The following is a 21252-nucleotide window of genomic DNA, read 5'->3' on the forward strand; positions in this document are numbered from 1 at the left end:
GTTCCTGGGTTACAAACTTGGTCTTCGTTGTCTCCCTGCTGGGTCACCACACCCCATCACGGCTGTGTGGGATTCTTTTCCATCTTGCTAGTTCAGGGAGCTGCATCCATCCATGCTGCTCTCAGGCTGCACCAAGAGTCATCGCAAAGGTCTTTGCTGGCCACGGTGTGATGGGCATCACTGAGGCTGCTGGCATCCTTCATGGTGGTTCTCCCTCCCACTAGGACAAAATGCTCCACTGGGATAAAATCTTATCCCATCAGGGCTCAGACACCAACAACTATTGCAAAACATGACTCAGCCCCACCTGACCTGAACCCTGGGATCTGTTTCCCAATGGTGAAGTGGTGGCCTCAGGCCCCACAGCCAGCCCCTCTGTCCTCCTGGGGACAGCAGCAGCCGCTCCGTGGACATCCCTGAATCAGATGCAGAGCTGACAGCAGAAGCCTGGACGTGCCCTGAGGAGGAGGTGGCTGTGGGTGTGTCCCAGACACAGCACATCTGGCTGTAATCTCTCCCTCGGCTGCATAGGCACATGCAGAGCCCATCACAGCTTTCCCCCAGAGGTTAGTGATGAGCCAGCTGGACAAAAACAAAATCAAACTTGTCCCTGAATTTTTCTGAAGTCAGCTTATTAGGTTGTTTGCAGAACTGCGCAAGAAAATTAATGAAATACTATTTAACAGATCTATTTTTTGCCTGCTCTCAAATGCAGGGAGCAGCTGTAGGAGCTGCTGCATGCCAAGAAGGAAGCGAATGGTGCACACCCTCCCGTGGCAGCTCCTCACAACTGCAGGGATTGCAGGAAGCACCAGCCGAACATAGCTCCTGGCTGCACTGCTGGGGTGACACACACCAAAGCATACAGGATAGAGAAGGACACACATTAGAACAGAGAGTGGGAAATGGTTACATTGATGAAAGTAGTTTACGTCGAAAGATGAGGAAGTGAAACCTGTGAGAAGAGATATTTCCTAAAATAAAACGGTATCTGTGATCAACCCCCCGTTCTTCTATAGAAATCTACCCTGGGGAGCTACGTATATTGTCACATCTGCCACGTTTTGAGACAGTCACTCTAAAATATCCTATGTTTTCCTCTGAAGTTTACATTAGGCCCATTCCACGTCACACTGCCTTCACTCAGCACTGCAAGTCCTTGTGAGCGTGGTGAGGATTAGGCAGAACACAGGCACATTCACTACTCCAGGGAATAGGGAGAGCTCACAAATGCAGGAGGCCGAGTCTTCTGTCCTTCCCCATCCCCTCACCCTCCCTCTAGCCTCTCTCAAAATAAAGTGCTTTCCCCCATATCTTTTTCTAAGCTAAAGCATGCAAATCACACTCATTTCAGCAGCTCCACATTTCATTCTGCCTTGTCATTATGTCTGATTAGGCGTTCTTGAAGCTCCATGTGTTAGAATCAGGCCTTTTCATAATACTGAAGAAGTGAGTTTGAGAGGAAAGAAGAAGGATTAAATCTGTGAATGTTCATAAATGAGAACTGACATTTTCAGGTACCCTACATTTTCAGGAGAGGTTTAATGAATACCCAAAGTGATGGCAAGTATTTGCTGAGTGCCTTGCTGACAAAAATAGACAAAAAATAAAATACCATGCTGGCTGGAACAACAATTGGAAAAAAGAATCTGATTTCAGATTAATCTGTGCTTCAGCATGGTTATCATTGAAGGGTTAACTTTAAACTCAGTTCACTTGCACAATTGCTATGTATAACTGCTATATTGTTGGAGATAACAACTAGTTACAACAATTCTGTGGTTTTTACCACAAAAATATGTATCTTCTCATAGTAATATTTAAAAATTTAATATAATTTGCTTGCACTGTAAGAAATAAGAAAGCTATGAGCCAAGTCCCCTTTTTGTAATTTGTCACTGTGGGAGAAAAACTCACACCTTGCACAGGCAAAAAGAAAAAGTGAATCAGCTCTAAACTAGGAGCTGAAAATGCATGTGATAAATTCAAGCCCCCTGCATTTCATGATCTCTGGTGAGGCTCTGACTCCTCTTTCCCAGTGGTAAAAGGTTCACAGATCTGTTTCCAGCGCTCTCAAAGGTCAGAGAAGAAACAGGCTCTGACTTCTGGGTCAGGCACTGGCGCTTGGCACAGTGAGGCAGCAGTTTCAAGTCTTTTGGCAGGCAGGTTGTAATGCAGCTATGCTCGAGCTATTCCATGTTTGGGGACATCTGCTCCACTACAGCCATTGCTTTCTTCTCTTGTTCATATTTCCTACACAGTAGCACATACAGACAGAAGTTCGCGTTCTCTTCTGTTGTTTTTATGAAAGTGATTTGGAGATGGCATTTGTAAAAAAAAAAAAAAAGCTGATTTTGCACAAGGGGAGCACTTCAAATGAATGTTATATTACAGCAAACATACTGTGCATTCAAAATTCATCAACACAATGGCTATGATTCGTGGTGGTTTTGATTTGCTCAAAAACGAGTCTGGTAGAAGAAATGCCATAAATACCACTAGGAAAGCATTGACCTTTGGTAGAGACATCCAAAGGTGCTGCTGAATCTTATGAGATTTTCAAGACTTTTAAAAGAAAAAACCCAAAAGACAACAGAAAAGATGACTTTTACTTGCAAAGCTGCTGTAGAGAAAAAAACTGATCAGTGAAAAAAAATAATAATCTCATTTTCAATCATGTAACAGAGATGATAAAATCCTTTCAGAAAGTTTCCTGCTTAGTTACCTGTGTTTGATGTAGACATTTTGGTATTGCTTGCAGTGCTGCAGCCTTCCCTGCAGGAAGGCCCAGCTCCTGCCCCACTGAAATCAATGGCAATTCCCTCTGATTTCAGTGGTGCAGGAACAAGCTCCAACAGAGAACTCAAATTTTCAGTGTTGAGAAAACCTTTCCAGTCTTCACAACCACTTCCCAAGGTTTTCCATATCTATCTATACTTATCATACAGTCCAGGCCTTTGTGACACATCAGACAGAAATAAAACTGAAAGGTCAGAAATACTTACTTCCACTAGGGATCAGGTCCCTATCCGGAATGAAGAGCTTATATCCATAGTGCTTTTCTAGAACATCTGGCAGGATTTCAAGTGCAAACTGCTCCTCTTCGTTATTATCACGATCTAACGCATCAGGATCCACTTTGGTGTATGAAAGATAAGCATCATATTCTTTGCTGTCTGTAAGAAAACAAATCATGTTCAGCCTGCTGTTTGCAAGAACACTATTAGTAACACAGCAGAGTACTGGGAAATTGTATTATTCCTTGAAACCACCAAGCATTTCCCAATAAAATGGGGACTTTTCACTGGAACATATAAGCTGACTTCCAGGCAGAAATCGCATGGATACTTTCAGTTTTCCTCTGCATGCTGAGCAGCAATTCAGCTCCATGTGGTCAGGCATGTGTCACAGCTGAAAAGATCATGGGCAAAACTGTCATACAAACACTAAAGTGGAAACATTTATTTTAAGTCTTTACATATTTGTAATGCAATTCTTTCAACTTCTATTCCTCAAGAGTTCTACGAGCATGTTAAAGTTTTGAGCTTGGAAAAGTTTTGCACCTGGAAAGTTCTGAGCAAGGAAAATTTCCTTCCATAAGTAATTGTGAGAAAAGACATGACTTAATTCAAATGAATACTGACTATTCATAAAACAATGCCAAATGCAAACAGTTCAAAGCTCTGGTTTTTTTTTTTTTTTGGAAAAACCTATAGTTTTAAAAATCAGTAACATAATTTTCCACAACAATCCACTCGATCCAGGAGATTTGAAATACTTGGGGAACACATTATAAGAGAGATAAATAGCTCCCATAAAGGGCAACACTCGTTCTCCTCTTCCTCCTCTTCTCCTGCTGCTCAGCACTGGGGCTTGTCTCCAGCTCTGCTTCTGAAACACAGAGCTAAGAGCTCATGAGTGTGCCAGCAATGGAAGTGGTGCCACCACAGAACTGGGGATCCATGCTGGGATCAGACTGTCTTAGTGACATTTCTCTTTGTATTCCTCTGCAGTAATGGGAAACAGTATATTGAAAAAGTCAACCTTCAGGAATTCGGCCTCCAGGGAAGAGCACAGCTGACATTATTTACAGAAAATGAAAAATCAAATAGTTAATATTGTGGGAAGAAAATTGCATGAATGGAGGGTTTCTGATTACCAATTATCCATGAAGAATTGTGCACATGAAAAATAATTAAAGCAGTTAAAATTCCTCAATATGTTCTGATAAAAAGAACAAATACCTAATCATAATAAAATATATCCCTTGATGACCTTGAACTGATGGTTACTTATAATTCCTGACACAAAGCCAGACCCATGAGGATCAGAGCTGTAGTCAAAGCATGTGAATAATTACATATTTGTAAAAGGCAATTTGCCTAGTGCCACCATGGCTGTAGGGGAGGATGGAAGATGTCCACCTGGCTTGCTGACATTCCTCTGAAGTCAACAGGCCAGCCAGCTTTGGAGGCCTACCCAAAACCTGCCGCCCTGTCCATAAGGAAGCCTGCCAGAACCTTTTAGGAGATGCCAGTGACCCCGGAGGCAGCATCCCTGCAGAGGTCTGAGAGTTGTGTGAGGGCAGCAGAGCGCTGACATCCTCGACTGCAGAGCACCACCAGAGCCCCTGAGCCTCCGGCCCTGTGGGGCCACAGCTGCCCTCCCCAGCCACCTCAGCTCCACGCCACCCAGCAGGATGCTGACAGAACCAGCTCCCTCGGGCTCCTGGAAGCTCGTGCAGTGCTCTTACAGCTCCTCACAAGCCCCATGTACCAGGACTGAGAAGGAGCTGCCCACACTCGCCCACTGCTGGCTCTGGGGGCTCTGGGAGCTGCACTGCTTGGAGACATTTCCCAAATGGATTCTTTAATCCTCAGTGTCATTTTCTCTAAAAGCAATGCTACACACAACACAGGAAGTGAGTGTGAAGTGAGTGTGTCCAACATTGCTTATGTGGGATATTTTTAGAAATAGGAATAAAGCAGATCTGTTGAGTTCCAAATCTTCTTTTTTGAAGAAATACACATATAAGTGGAAAATGACCCTGTGACTGTATCTATACAGCTGAGTGCTCCTCAGAGCTCTGTATGCTCCCACTGCTGCCTATATGAGAAGAAATAAACATCCCCATATATGCTCTGACTTCTGTAACATTCTGCCTCCATCTTTCATCCTGCAGGATCAGAAAGAGGCACAAAGCTGTGTGAGATCTACAATTATGCACTGGAAAAATAAAAGGTTGTTTTCAAGATTTATAGGCACACAAAATCCCCTATGTCCTCACGGGGCTTCCTCTAAACAACCAGAAAATAATATTGTTTCATAAATTAAAAAGTGATTGAACCAAGGAAGTTACATGAGTAAAAATGCAGCAGCTTCACACTGAAAACACAGGATAAACAAGTTGAAGCAGGCTGGAGGAAGTCACCACTTTTGATTGGTGTGAAGTAGGGGTATTATGTCGGTATAATCCTAAGGTGTTTGAGCTAAAATACTTCTCAAACCACATAATCTCACCCTTCCCTTTGTCCTAGGTACCAGTATAAATATTGTGCAGTATTATAGAGTGTGGAAAAAAGCATAATTTTAGGTTTTTCCCAGTCTTACATGAGGACTGAGAAAGAGCAAGTTTCCTCATCTCTATTCCTGCTATTTATCACAGATTCACAAAGTGTTCTGAGCTGGAAGAGACCCACAAGGATCATCCTTTCTCTTTCTAAAATCCCCTGGATGTCATTCCATCCATTCCAAAACTCCTACGGATTTCATTGTAGTGGAACCTTTTCACACCATATCTACCCATTGTGAAACAGAAACATTTATTACTGAGATAATAGAAATGCCAGTTGCAGAAAGCAAGATGTCTGTGCAACTGCACATTGTTTTGGCACTGTGGAAAATGTGCTTCCTGCTCTATTTTAAATACATTAAAGTTTCTAGGTGTGCCATTCCAGAGCCCATGTGACTGGTAGGTGTTGCAATAGGCTATGGCAAGCACCCGTACTTGAATACTGCAGGCTTTCTCTTTAGGAGATACTACTTAGATGCATATTAATAGCATATTAACTATGAAATAAGTGTTAAGAACACAATTGAAATACGATTTAAAGACTGAGATTTAGTTCACAGGACTTACTCCAGTTTCATAGGAGAAGGAATGTTCTATATTCAGGAGGATTAAAGCTTCAATTTAAAAATACAAATTTAGCTTTAGGCACCAAACAGATTATATGTTAGTAAGAGGGGAGGTGGGGAAAGAAAAATGGAAAACAGCATACTTTATTCCTAAAGATACTCCCCAGGCAAGCTGCACATTCCCACCATGTTGTTTAGTCTCCCAGTTAACTGAGGTGACCAGTTGGCCTCGTAACCATCACGTCTCACTAGTCAGAGGGGAGGTCACTGGAAGCTTGGTGGGAATTCAATAAAAATGCTTAATGAAGAACACTTGGTGAAAGGCTCCTCAGATACACAGCGAGGCTCTCAGGAGAAGGGACCCTGGGCACATGTGGCACTGCACATGTATGGGAAGAGTTCACAAGTGACATGTGAGCCTCTGCAGCAGACTCATGAGCAATTCTTCTGGCTCTCTTGCTCATGGCAGAGCCCAGTGACACTTCTGTGGAAAGAGTCATTGATCTTAGGGGGCTTTGGGAGAAAGTCTTAGGGCTTTACACCGTTGGGTGCTTTGCAGTTTAAACCAGCAGGAGGTATCTTTTAGCGTTCATTTCAATCTCGCCACTTTGGGTCTCTGAAATATTTCCATTGCACAGTTTCCTGTGCAACTGCTTACCATCAGCTGCTTCATCTCCTCCAAAGTTCTGTCTGTAGAACAGCATTAACTCTATGTTGTAGCACTTATAGATGGTCACGAGCAAAATAAGCAGAAGAAGGATGGCTCCCAGTCCTCCAGCAAGTTCTATTTTGTAGATCAAATCTAAAATTAGCAAGGAAAGGCAAGAAGGTTATGATCTTTACAAGCTATATTTTCTCTAATCCACTGTACAAACCCACATGAAATTGTGCAGCTTCCAATTATAACCACCATAACATTAAAATGCCTAATAATTTTGTCCATTACCTATTACCTCATTGACGTCATCTACTGCCCATCTGAAATAACCATCTGAAATCCAGAATACATTTAGGGCTATACATGTAATTCTCCTACACAGGAACTATGTAGTGATTTTACACAGAGGAATAACCAACTTTTAATGAGCTGGTAGCGTTTGAAACTACTGCATTGGCAGAGTGCACCAAATGCAGTATGCAGCATGTGAGAACAGATTGGGCAGGATCTGGTCCCCCTCTCACAAAACTGGCTTTGGTTTTATATTTTTGAAGCCTGTGGACAAACTGATGTGAACTGCCAAGCCAGGGCTTCAGCTGGATCAGTGGAAAATGAGTTGAGCTTGCAGGAAGCCCAAGGATAACACAAGAAGCCAGGAGCACACATCAGGCTGCAAAGAGCCACTTTGTTTGAGCTGTAATGGCTGCTAACAGAGTTCTCTCCTATTTGTAGAGTTCACATTATACTTTAATGTGACCTAGTGTTAGTTAAAATTTCCTACTCAGATGCTTTTGTTAGGAAACATCACAAGAACTCCAAGGACTTCACAAATGCATCCAGACACAGTGATCCATCTCTTACAGCTAGGGAAACAGGCTTAGGAAAGACAAGCAGCATTTCAAGGTCATTCAGCAAACCAATGACAAAATGGGATAAAACCCCTTGGATACCAGTCCAGAGCTCCATCTGATGCAAGAGACTAACTTGAACAGCATTGCTCTTTATCCTGAAATGTCCTCTGGAAGTAATATTGCTCCTAACACCACCTGGCATATAACTTAGCCATAAAAGACAGGGGATGACAATTTGACTCTCACAGCCTGTATTAGTTCAGATAAGACGTCATGAAGATATTTGCTGCTGTGACAAACACAGCGAGAAGTTGCCAAACTAATACAGGCAGGACAAAGTTTTTGTGATCTTTACGCTTCTAAAACTTAGGTCAGGAAAAAATTACTCGTATGTCATTTGTGTCACTTTCAAGATAAAAAGCAAATTAGTTGCGTGTCTTTGGGGGTTATTCTTGCCTCGCCATGCCTTGTATTTCAATAATTAACATCAGATGTCAAGCTATTCCCAGTTTACAGTATCTCTGATGTCTGTCTGGCAAGAAGTCATGGACTAATAGATGGAAAAAGTCTATTATAATAGCTATTTAATCTCTCTCAGAACACAGGGAATTTATGGGACTTTTAGTACACTGCATGATAAAGCTGCATGTGCTCTGGGGGATAAGTCTAGGCAAATGGAGAACAGAGTTGAGTAAAATCACTTCTAAGGGGAATATTTTTTTTCATTGTACTGAATCTTTTTGCTAGGAAACTGAGATGATGGCAAAGCTGCCAGCTTGGAAGGAAGGAAAATGTTGAGCCCTGCGGCCCACACAGGAGCACAGAGTTGTGTACACTTTCGGTGGGGAGGGATTGCAGGGTATTCAGCAAACCCACAAAATCCAGCTCAAAAGGCAAAATTGTTCAGCTTTTGCATGTCCAGTATTTGTCCTTCTGCCTCATGAACTCTTCTAGAGGACAGACATAAGGAGGCAGAAAGCCAAGGCTTTTGAGCTCTCCTTGTTTCCATACCAAAGTGGAGGCAATGAGAAAAACCCAGGATGTTCTGTTTTCTTGCTTACTCTACTTAGTCTTGGCATCTGATTAATTCCTTCCGCCTCAAGTGGTCTTCACTGAGATAAATAAGGAAGCAGCATATCCAACACTAGAAAAGAAGTTGAGTCTGGTCTCTGTGCTATAAGAGTGACTGAAAAATACCAAATAATAATATTGATAGTTTTTAATGTAAAATAACGCAGAAGAATCTTGCCACACCACATTACAGAGGACCATGGTGTTTAAAACAGCAAAAGTATCATATATACCCAATAAAAAAGAGACAAATACATTATAGAAGTTCCTCAAAATTTATTGATGTATCAGTACCAAACATGCCCCCCTAAAATTAGTTCCTTGCATGTCTTGATTAAAGGCAGCCTTCTTGAAAAAAAATCATGAGGAGAAGTCACCATAGTATTTACTTTTACCTCAATTTACTACTTCTTGCCAGTAAAAGCATGGTCTGACTTTATTCTGCGGTTTATGACAAGTTATTTATCTTTCAGAACAGTTATATTATAGACTATGTAGACTTCAGTCACTAAAATACTTGACTGTTTTCAAACCCTTTTGAAGGGAATCCTGAACTATTCCCACAACCAAGGGACAACTGGGTGTATATTACATTTCCATGTTATTTGAGCACCAAATATGCTAGGACAGCACAGAGAAAAATAAAATAAAATAAAAGCAAACCAAACCCAGCATTGTCCAGAACTTATTTCCGAACAGCTTGAAAGCAAGTAACAATGTGGTCTTGAATTAAGTCAGTAAAGAAGAATGTGACAGCAGACAGTTGTGTTCAGGTCTTAGGAGCATGTCTGATTCTGCCTTTGCACTGATTGAAAGCCTTGGTTGAAACTTGATTTTTTTTTTTTTTGTTTTTTTTTTTTTTTTTTTTTTTTTTTTTTTTTTTTTTTTTTTTTTTGTTTTTGTTTTTTTTTTTTCAGGTGAAAACTCCAAACAATAAAAATAATCCTGTATGATGACACATGCTCTGGGGCTATTGCTATACTGAAGTTGTACAAACAGCACTCCTGTATTCTCCTGAAGGTTTGTGGGGACTGTACCAGTAGTACAGTAAAAGACTTTATTATACTTTCAAAATAAAATTTGAAACATTTGAGTAGGTAATTTTTCTTTTTTTCAAGGCAAACTGTGTGCTAAAAATAACCATCTCATGTCAAAACAAGAACTCTAGAAAAACTTATACAGCATCTACAATTTAGATTTTGGGTTTATTCCCATTTTTCATCCAAGCCAGGAAAAAACAACAGAGGGCAGGTCTGGAGACAAAACAGAACTACAAGTGCCTCTTGTCAAGCATGGATACTGTGGCTCTTAACACATAAGACTTTGGAGGCAGGGGGATTTCTCTGACTGAGAGATCTGTGCTGCAGCAGAAATCCCTTCTTTGACACACACAAAGGGTGCTGGTCAACAGCTTTCTGCAAGTCCTGCCCTAAATCTTGTCCCAGCTCAGTAAATACAGTAGTATTTCCTGACTCATGAATATCTACAGTAAAATCTAAGCTGGAGAAAGTTAGGATAAGAAGCAATTAAATCAAGTTGCAGAAAGTAAAAGTTTGGTCAAGTATTTGTGAGAACTTAATAAATAACAAACAGGACAATGGGACAGGCAGTCAAAGGACACAGTAAAATACAGTGTTTATTTTAAATGACACTTTAATAGCTTGAAAATCAACTACTGAGAGTGCCTGAGGGGACTATAAGTTTTCTAAAGCCACAGTGCAGAGAGAAATGAAATAGTAGCTGCAAAGTGATCCTTTCCACCTCCCAATTCTGCATTCAGCAGTGCTTCTTCCATAATTCCAGCAGAGCTCTGAAATATCTGCATTTTTTTTGTTATAAATAAACCAAGCTTGTTTTTCTACTATACGCATACAGCAGAACATTTACCAGTGCCAGCAGAGATATACTTACTTTATATATAAAGTATATGTAAGTATATAAAGATATACTTACTACATGCACAAACGTACTAGTTGTGTGCTTACGAGGTTCAGTGGAAGGAAAGGTAGAACGCTTTTTGCACTAGAGAGAAACTAATCCCTCATCATGATGACCAGATTCCCTAATTAAAGTTGTGACCACTTGTCAGTTTAGATCATAGAACTGTAGAATTGTTTCAATTGGAAAATACCTCCTGGATGATAGAGTCCAACCCTTAACCCAGCACTGCCAAGTCCCACAACTAAACCATGTCCCCAAGGGCCACATCTACTTGGTTTTCAAACCCCTTCAGGGATGGTGACCCCAGCATCCCCGGATCCTTCGCCACCTGGCAGCTTTCCAGGCCCTCTGCCCCAGCCTGGAGATTGTGGTGACCCAAGAGCAGGATCAAGAACTTGGCCTTGTGAAACCTCATACAGCTGGCCTCAGCCTGCGGATCCAGCCAGTCCAGATCCCTCTGCAGAGCTTTCCTGCCCTCCTGTATGTAAGTTTGTAGTAGACTGTAGAATGATCTGCTAGTTCAACATTCCTTTGTTCCAACCTTGCCACAGTGAAAGTGCACAAAGGACTGGAACTGCCCTTTCAGGTTTGCCTCATGAAAACATATCTTCTCCTGTTTTGGCAAAACAATTTACATCCAAGAATGATGACAGAGATCTGGACAATGTATCAACTCTTAAGTCAATCTCCCATGCTGGTGTTCTGTGGTTTCGCATAACAGCTTTGCCCCAAGGGTGGAATCCTCCTTTCCTTTCCCTACAATTACTATCTTAGAGCTTTTGTATGTCCTAACACACTGTATCTCAGAGAGATCAGCATCCAGTCTAAATGTCAGCCTGCTTATGAACAGGAGAGCTGATTGAACAAACAACAGAATTGCAATGAGATACTGTTTTTGTCAGTAGTGGTGTTCCCAATTCAGGAACACTATCAAGCTAGACAACCATGATGGGGTAACTCTCCATGTATTTGTAGCTCCCATTGCATGTTTCTATTCCTGATGCAGTTGGAAATCAAAATGCATGGAGACAGCTTAAAGTTTTCAATTCAAAACACAAAGCCAGGAAGTGCAGAAACCTGAGAACATCTGACCTCACTGCCAGGGCACCCATTCTAAGCAATGTGTGTTTTAACTGGCCTAGTCAGTCCATTCTGGGTCAAATTCATAGGTTGTTTAGCCAAAATACTTCTCCTGATTATTGGTGACTTATGGGTGACTGTGTTCCAGGCAAGTGCCTCACCTGCAAGGCCAATCTCTGTTAGACACCAAAGAACAATCTGTGATTTTTTTTCCCCGCCGATGGTAAACTGAAGCCGCACACAAGCACACTTCAGCTCCAAGCAGGCACACAGGAATCCAGCCTGGCTCAGAGAGGTCAGCAGGACCTCTGGCTGATGTATTGCTGCTGAAGCAAGTGATATCACAGCTAACTAAAAAAGGGAGAATTACCTTTTTTGCGCAGAAGAACACTGGCGTGTTTCCGTCCATTTCTGTTCTCCACGTGACACGTGTAGTTAGCCAGGTCTGCCTCCTCTACAGCATCAAAGATCAATGTCAACTCAACTTCTTTTTCTCCAAGATGTTCTCTGAGGAGTCTGAAAGGAGGGATACAGCCTTTGCTTTAACTGCATTAATATGGATGGCAGATTCCCAAAAGCACTACGATTTCTCAGCACAAGACAACGCTCCTTGGCCTCCCTCACTCCTGGAGAAGGACTTAAAAGGAGACTCATGTTGCCTGAAAGAGGGGCTTCACAGAGGCATTTTTCATGACCATCAGAAGGCTTTTCCTCCTGCCACGTCTAGTGATGAGCTGAACCAAGTGCAGGACAAGTGGCCATGAGCACAATGGTTAGGTGTGGCCTCTTTACATTGGCTCCATCAGAATTAAATGCTAAAAACAATGCTTCTTTTAAAAGAAATTATAAATATCCATTTTCCAGAAGCAGGACATGCTACTAAACCATCAGTGAACAAATTACAGAGCAACTCAAAGGCTGAGTATTGTGACATATTTTACTTCTGTCTGGAAAATCAACACAAGGAGCTGTGCTACTATCTGGAATTTTCCTCTATTTTCTGGGGCTAGATCCTGAATTTTAAGGAGAACAGTGTCAAGAACAAGAGCTCTCTGCTCTTTTGAGAGGAAAGAGGAGACGTGCAAAATCCCCCCAAATGGAATAAAAGTTTTAGCAGACTTTCAGGCCAGAGGTACAGCGTTTTCATGTCATTGTTCTCATGTGAACATTACAAAGAATGCAAAGCAAATGCAAGTTTTCTGCTGCTGACATTAAGCCTAAAAAAACAATACTCTCTTCTCTCAAAAAGCTTATCACTTGCTCAAGAAAAAGTTGCTGCTCTTTTGAACAAGGAAACATAACGTCAAGTAAAATCCACCAGGTTAATTTGATCCTGTTCGTGTAATGCTGCACAAGCATGTAAACAGAAAATGTGGGGTGCCCTCACAGTCACCTGTGAACTCACCACTGTACGTGGTACTTCAGTGAGTCTGTTCTCTGAAAAGACTGTGTACAGCACTGTGAGGTGAAGGTACAAATAAAAAAACCCAGGTTCACCAAGAAAGAAGTATTTCTCCCGAGACCAAAAGGAAGAAACTGGAGAGGAAGTAACGAACCAGAGTGCTGCCTGCTCTGGATGGAAACTGCTGCTGGAGACATTCACATGTGTCAGTGATGGCAAACCCCCAGCTTCTCTATTATAGACCAAAGACATTTTGTGTACACACATTTCCTTATGTATGTGATTTCACATGACATCTGTGGAACTCCAAACAAACAGAAAACAAATCAAAAGAGAAGTTTGAGGGCACTGCACTAGACAATCAAAAATGCAAGCCTGACTGCTATAAACACATCTCTGCAGTAACTCAGAAGAGGCACCAGAGCATTCACAACTAGTCAACCTCTTTCACTGTGGCAGCATAACTTGCAAAAAAGAAAGTGGAAAAACATTAGTTTAAAAACAGAGGGGTGGGGTGCATTTGGAAACTTAGATTGTGTATTTTTTCTTTTTTTCTTTATTTTCAAATTCACTCTCTTTGTGGTTTTTTTTTTTTTTTTCCTTTCTTTTTTTTTTCCTTTCTTCTTTTTTTTTTTTTCCTGGCCAGGAAAAAACCTCAGAAAGTCTGGTCTGTTTGCATACTCAGCCTAAATCAGTGAGTGAGATAAATCAAATCTCATTTACCTATTATTCTACTATATCTATATAAAGACTCAGGAAAGCCACTCCTCTCTGCTGGTAAACAGTATGCCCAACAACTTTTGGTCTACAAATCATGCTGCAAGGAACAATATAATCATTAACAGAGAAGATATCTGGGAAACTAATCTGGAGCATTCTGAGAATGTTCAGATTTTCTTGTTTACTGTAATCAGGATATTTTACACAGAAAAAAATGGAACTAGGTTACAGTTAAGATAAACTGTTATTTTTATCTATATCTAAACTACATGTATGTATGACAAAATAACTGATCCTCAACTTAAATTTAAGTAATACATGATCAGCTAAAGAGTAGCTTTAATAAAAAAAGAATATGTAATAAATTTGGACTGAGATTTTTTTTCTACATATCTCTAACAGCAATTTTTATTAAGGGAACTCTTTAGAATGGGATCTATCATGAAAATGCTGACAAACATTTCAGCATTATTCTGGCAGCAAAGTGTAGAAAGCTCTTATTGGTGTTAAACCTTTCATTCCTGCTTTTTCGTTTTTCTTTTTTTTTCTTTTAACCATTACTCTACACTTCCATTATTGCCACAGAAATGCACAGTTGGTCACTGGCATTTTTTAAATACATTTCCAGCACTTAATTAACTGCATTAATTAGTTAATTGTTGTGGTTGCTTCAGAGAACATGGAGCACAATATTTTTGGGTTAGAAAAGGAACACAATACCAACAATTAAGACTTTAAAGGTGCAACAGCATTTGCTGCACAGGCAGAAGATGAAGCTCTGCTCCTATCTGAGGTGGAGGAAACTTCACCAGCATCACTGTCAACACATGCCAGCTTCCACAAGTTGAGAAAATAATAACTCACTCTTTCTGGGTTGCTGAACAAACTGTAAGAGTAATTACAACATTTAATGCGTAGCTAAATCAATGGTACTTGACAACTCACAACAAACAGGATGGAAAGAGAGAAATAAAAGGTGGGTGATGTAAAAACAACAGTCAGTGCCTTCTTTTTCTTCAGGCTGAAGCATTTTATTTGATCTGAAACAAAACATTTTGTCTAGTGAATAATTTTCAGGTAAGAACACAAATTCTAAAAAGAAAGTGTCATTACAGAATAGAAATGCTTTCTTTGAAAATTATACAATGTCTTGGATTTTTCAAATCCTTGGTCATATTTTCACAGTGCCTGTATGCACTAAGTTGAATCTGAATTTAAAACACTTTTACTTTGAGACCGTATTTTCCTAAAATTTTCAGTCTTTGTATGACTGCAGATACCAAGGCCATAAGAAAGCTTCACTTGGGTTTCTCTGCAAGAATCAGGGATTAATTGCCAGCCTTTACTAACCTGCATGAGATTTGGGACTTAGCAAAAAGAAAACTTTCATTCTTTGTGAAGCTGAGGATCTGGACTGTGAACAGGGCTATGAAGTCTACTCCCTTCCTTCCACTCCGTAACAACAGGCTGTAGATGAAATGACAGATCTGCGTGTACACAAGCACATCTCCAACGCAAAGTCATTCAACTGGCAGCATGACAGTGGCCTTCTCTCTCTCTTTCCTGCACTGTGTTTCTTCTTCTCTGCCCTGAATTTATCTACGTGAGTAGTATAAGCTTTTCAGGAGAGGGCTGTTGCTTCCATATTTCTCTGCAAAGTACCCAGCACATCATCCAGGCAGCTATGGGAGTTCTGCCTCCTGCCTCCAGCACTCCCTCCTAATAGAAAACAACATCCTCACCTTGTCTGAGCATTTCATAACCATCTGTTGACTTCTCTGGGTGATAAATCAATCAGAAGAAATAAGGCTGCCATTCAAAATGTCTCCATTCACCTCTTTCCCTGACTCTAGGATGACTTAAACTATTTCTACTTTAAAAATGGACAAGAGAAACAAAACAAGGACAAACATACTTTACAGGATGAGCATTATGACTATTCTGCAGTATTACCTGAAGAAAAAAAAAAGAAGCAACTCATAGGTGGCTGACAGAGCAATATTTATGTCTGAAAATACTTTGCCATGGCAGAGAGCCGGTGTTGAAATTTGCTGTGGGCTGCTTTGATAATTAGGTACAACTGACAACTCTGCAGACATGCTTAAAGAGTCTGATTCCTTCTTTAATTACTCTGGTTCAATTTACCTGACATTTTTATTACTGTTGTGAAAAACCCACCTGGCAAGCAAAGTCACTTCCTCCTTTCCCCCCACGCATGTCTAACACCTGGGAATCTTAATTCAGGGGAAGGCAAGGGGGTAGCTCAGACAGGGCAGCATTGCCTCCAAGTCCTGCAATGCTGATGAGTTACGTTTTATTATGAGGCTTTGTAAAAAGGTCTCATGAATACTGAAAAGCCCAGAGCTACACAAATATTACTCCTGGTGAAGTGTGCTTACCAAGACCTGGCTCCGCAGATTTGGTTTGAACAGGAATGCTCAGGTTACATGCACCCTTATTTTAGTGCCTTCATGACAGCACAGTGAGTGCTAACCATGCACGCTGAGGATGGGTGGCTTGTGCTCCAAAATGTCATTTATTTGCAAACCTGAACTCTCATCATACACAGAAAATCCAGCAACACAATGCACGGGCACAGTCCAGGGTAAAAACAGCACCATAAATTCAGAGCGCTGCTACATTTGGGAACTAATTCAAGAAAGGGGATGCAGAGTTAAAATGTACCAAAGAAACAGCCCATGGAGCATCTAGTTCTGGTCTCAAAATGAAATGTCCTGGTAACACCATACAGAAGCAAACTGATTGAAAAGACATCTAACTACCAAGTTCACCATGGCTCATAAAATTTGAAACACACATGACAATTTTAAAATACATCAATAAATACAACTGGGTGGAAGATGTGGGCTGCCTCAGGGCACTGACAGAACAATTAGTGCTGCTTAGTTCCCCTGAAGCAGCATACCTGTATGGAACACAAAAACAAGAGCTGTTACGAGCAAAAAATCATTTGCAAAAAGTTACCACTTCAGTTGCCATAGCTACTTCTAAAAAAAAAAAGAGATGGACTGGGGCACTGCTGGTAATGATGCAGTATGTTTTGGAAAATGCTGTTTTAAATGCTGGCAGTGATCACAGGATTAGGTATGTGGTATGTAGCTTTGCTCAAGAGAGAATTCACTGAATTGTGAAGGGTCTGTAAACTGAGTCAAAGCACTTTAGTGGAATGAGAAAAGCGACTTGTCACAAATTAATTTGAAACATGAATGTGCAATGAGATGGAATAACAAAAGACAAGTAACAGCCTTTTCAAACTCGGTTTCACTAATAAATGCACATAAAGGAAAAGCTTTGAATTGTGCTAAAGCTGGAGTACTCTTCAAATACAAACCTCAAATTGTCCTGATGCAAAGGAAGAACATGACCAAAATCAGTCTGCTCATATATATACACACCAGGGAGAACACAATGTCATTAAGTGCTGATTACTTAGAATGGCAGAAGTTTCCAGTAACTGTTTTTTGTGGTCAGAAGCACAAAAGAGGACTGTACAATGGCAATGTAAGATAAATTTAATCTGTGTGCAATTAAGTATATCTGAATAAGTCATGGCTAAATGGCTGAACTTCTCATTATTGATCAAGTAATAAAGCAAAGGGACCTCTCTCTGCTTGCTCTCCAAAATCACCCTTACAAGAAACAAAAAACTCAGACACTAAACTCAGAGATTAAAAAAAACTGCACTGGAAAGTGAAAAGACCTTGGCTTTCTTTATAATCCATATGCATTGTATCAGAATCTATATTCATTGTATCTATAGAAGCTGCCCACAGTAAAACTGTAACTTAGTCTTTGCTCAAAAAACAATAATCAGGTAATTATTAAGAAAGAGAATAAGGTGCTGTTAGGTGCAAATTCCATGGAAGTTCATGGGGATGCAAGAGTGTTTGTTTACAGTTTGCACCAAGTGATAACCAGCACCTGGGAAAATGCCACGCACAAGCTGGATATTGGACACGGAGAAAAAACACTTCTTTTCTCTCCCTTATGCGTTAAGCCTGGAGGAGCAAACGCTGCTTCTTGAGGGCTCTGGTTAAGGCACACCGGGAGCTGTATCACACACACACAACACGTTCAGGAGCAGAGAAAAAGTGTGGTGACTTTGACAGGAGACCATTTGTCTTCCAGATTACCAGTGGTGCAGAAGTGGCTGTTATCTTGCCAAGGCGGGCCCTGCGGGATGGCTGCAGTGGACATTCCCATGCAGGGCTGAAATCAGCCCCTGGAACACCCAGGAGATGCCTCAGCTACCAGCCATCAGGGGAATTTGGTAACAGATTTTCAGGCACATACACCAGCTACTCTGTCTTTAGACTGCATGCACTACAAAGGAGAGGGAGCAACTCACAGAGCCCTGGCTCCAAGTCATCCATCACTCTTTGGACAGAAAATTATTTCCACTTTCAATTAAAGACTTGTCAACCCAACAGGCTTGTGGGACATACAGTATTTCTAACAGTAAATAATCCAAAAAGTACCTGACTTCTCCTTCTCTTATGTGACCTTCTAATTCTTCTATGAATTTTTCCCCTTTCATCCAGTAGATCATGGGGCCTGATTCTCCACTAAAGCCAAAGAAAGCTTTGCAGGCCACTGTCAGTGGATTTCCTGAGGACAAAAGGAAGAGAGAAGATTAGAGACTTTCTCATAGCTACTCGAAAGAAAATTACTATAAGAAATATCAACACTTCAGATAAACCTCCTTATGAAAAGTTGGAGGGGAAAAACAAAAGGAAGAATAACTATAAACCATGGAAAAATAGAGTGATGTCGATTTGCATCTACAAGAAATAGCTGTAAAATAAAACTCAGAGGTTATCCATAATTTAATTTTTCTGAGAAAAATAGTACATGAACAATGAGAAGGTATGGAAATGGTGGCAACATAAGGTGACACCAGACTGGTTGTTAAAAAGAAAGAGATGGCTTCCCTGTCAGACTCCTGGGATCTCTATCAGGACTAGAGATCTGTCCCTAAAAGGCAGGTAAATCACTGAGTGACTGCTCCTTATCCACCCATAAAACGACAGAGGAATAATTCCTTCCTCCCTTAGACAGAAGTCAAATGTTAATCAAGCCTCAGTTAGCTGCTCAGAGAGCTTTTAAAGATTCCCAAGAAATACATGATGCCAGTCAGCCCAACACTGATGTTCCTGTCAACAGGCGTTTGGCTAAGGACCAAACTTCAAAGCATTATTCCAGCAATAGAGTAAAGAATTCTTCCTTTCACTTCTGCAAATATACTTTAAAAAAAAAAAAAAAAAAAAAGATTTGGAAAAGAGTCAAATTTATTTTCCCCTCAAGAATTCAGTATTTAACTGGGTTTTTGTTTGGTTACAGTTCTAACTGTTCTAGGTAGCCCAGGACTGTGCTTACACTGACAGGACAAGTGGTTGTCTGCCTGCAGAAGAAAATGAAAATGAAAACAAAAAAAAAAAACCAAAAACCCCACCCCAAAACAAACAAAACAAACAAACAAATGAAAAACCACAAACAAAAAAACACCACAAAAAAACCAAAAAACCAAACCAAAACAAACAAACAAACCCACAAAAAGCCCCACCACCAAAACAAAACAAACAAACAAACAAAAAAAAAAACAAACCAAAACAAACAAACAAAAAAACAACCCAGAAAACAAACAAACAAACAAATCCCCCGAAAAACCTCCAGCAAGTCAGAAAATTTGGAAGAACCATGTGCATTCCCTTGGTATGCACACACAGCTGCTGCACCCACTTTTCTTTGCCTATTTTATTTCATGTGGGTGCTCTGAATTACGGAGCAGGTGTAGAATCAGCAAGTTAAGCTGGAGAACAGGCCTGATTTACTGTCAGTGGAGACCCCTGCTGAATCTTTCAGGGCTTTGATCAAGCACAGAGAGCCTAAATAATGAATTTTACTGTATTCAAAAGAAATGTTTTATTATGTCAGTTATTCTCCATGTCAGCAGGAGACTCTCTTGGCTGAAATAGAACAGGCCTATTCTTTTCAAGGAGGGGCTAATCACTTGGAGCACACCACTTGGTTGAGCATGGGTGAAGGGTTTCCCATGATTGACTTACTGTGCCTTAATCATTCACCTCTTGTCTGCCCAGGAGTGATAACTTGCTGTGTGCACACTCGGAGCATATCAGAGCTGTGTGTTAAAACGCCTTTGCCCAAACCCCCCATACAGCTGAGTCATCTACTTGCACTTGTCTAGCTATTATTTCAGTGCCCAATTTAAGACATGTCTAAAGAGTCTGATTAGTCAGGAAGCACAGCACTCCCAGCCACGGAAAATCAGTCGCCTTTAAATTGTTTCCCAGTCAAGATCCAAAATTACAAGTCCTTTTGAAACATTAGAACACAACACGAAAAGATTTAAAGGCTGCACTTGAGTCTCTGTTTCTCAAACAGCAAAAGACAGAAATGGAAAATATTTGTCCTGAAAATGTTTTCCAGACTCTTTCATTATCTCCATATTCACGACAAACTCTGGCACCACAGCTGGCCCCTGAACACATGGAGATGCTGGCAGATTACACAATTAGAGCAGACATACAAGGGAGAAGAAGGGGTGGATATTCAGTTATCTGCACATCCCACAACACTGACAACCATCAGAGAAAGTTTCAAACTTCACTAAGGAAGAGTCAGCAACACTTTTCTAGGCAGACATTTAATTCCACTACAAGCTCATCCACCCTGTGAGGTGCTGTGTGTCCTCCACGGGTAGAGGAGACAACTGGAGCCTCTGGCTGTATCCACCTCACCTTTTCCCAAAATGCTGAATGCTTGCATGGTGTGAGGTCTTTTCTGCTGCTTGCCTTGGAGTCACAATACACATCTTTTTAAATACCACTCGGTGATTCCTAGCATGTGGCTGCTCAGTCCATGCTTGATATTAATGGAAAAAGACATTGTAGCAATGTGAAAAAGAAAAGGGACAAACGAGGCCTATCAGCATTGACAGTATTTGCCCTTTTCCTGGCACACTATGCTGGACATTAAATGTTACAGGCAAAATACCTTACAGAATGTGCCTTTCCTCAAACCAACTGATTTTTACTTAAAAAACAAGCCCTGAGAAATGAAAATATTCCAAGGTGAGACTAAGATTTCTACACATGCAGAGTAAATACCCTGAGGTAATAATGTCTGCTTTGAAGAAATAAGAAGTTTTCTACACAGATAGGAAAACTTTAAAACCCCAGCTGTTGGTAGACTGCTTCTGTAATAAACAAACCCAATATAAAGCATCAGGAACCTTTACCATGACAACCTGCATGCTCTGAATGTGCCTGGGCAGATCTATTTCCTAGCTTTGCCACCAGGGAAACAAGCAAAATAAACTAATACCGTGAACAGGAAAATCTGGAGTGAGT

At 40.8% G+C, this 21252-nt stretch overlaps 1 protein-coding gene across 2 annotated transcripts in view; it reads right to left on the minus strand.

The window, feature by feature from the left end:
• Positions 1-21252, minus strand: part of IL1RAPL2 (interleukin 1 receptor accessory protein like 2) — a 385745-nt gene that overhangs the window by 13431 nt on the left and 351062 nt on the right. For both annotated transcript variants that reach the window (XM_063423231.1, XM_063423232.1), the window contains 4 exons: positions 18361-18490; positions 12110-12255; positions 6797-6940; positions 3006-3176 (listed from right to left, as the gene is read on the minus strand). In XM_063423231.1, the coding sequence (XP_063279301.1) occupies positions 3006-3176; positions 6797-6940; positions 12110-12255; positions 18361-18490 (591 nt within the window). The remainder of the gene's footprint in view (positions 1-3005; positions 3177-6796; positions 6941-12109; positions 12256-18360; positions 18491-21252) is intronic.

Source organism: Prinia subflava, chromosome Z (assembly GCF_021018805.1).
Source record: "Prinia subflava isolate CZ2003 ecotype Zambia chromosome Z, Cam_Psub_1.2, whole genome shotgun sequence".
NCBI classification, from domain to species: domain Eukaryota; kingdom Metazoa; phylum Chordata; class Aves; order Passeriformes; family Cisticolidae; genus Prinia; species Prinia subflava.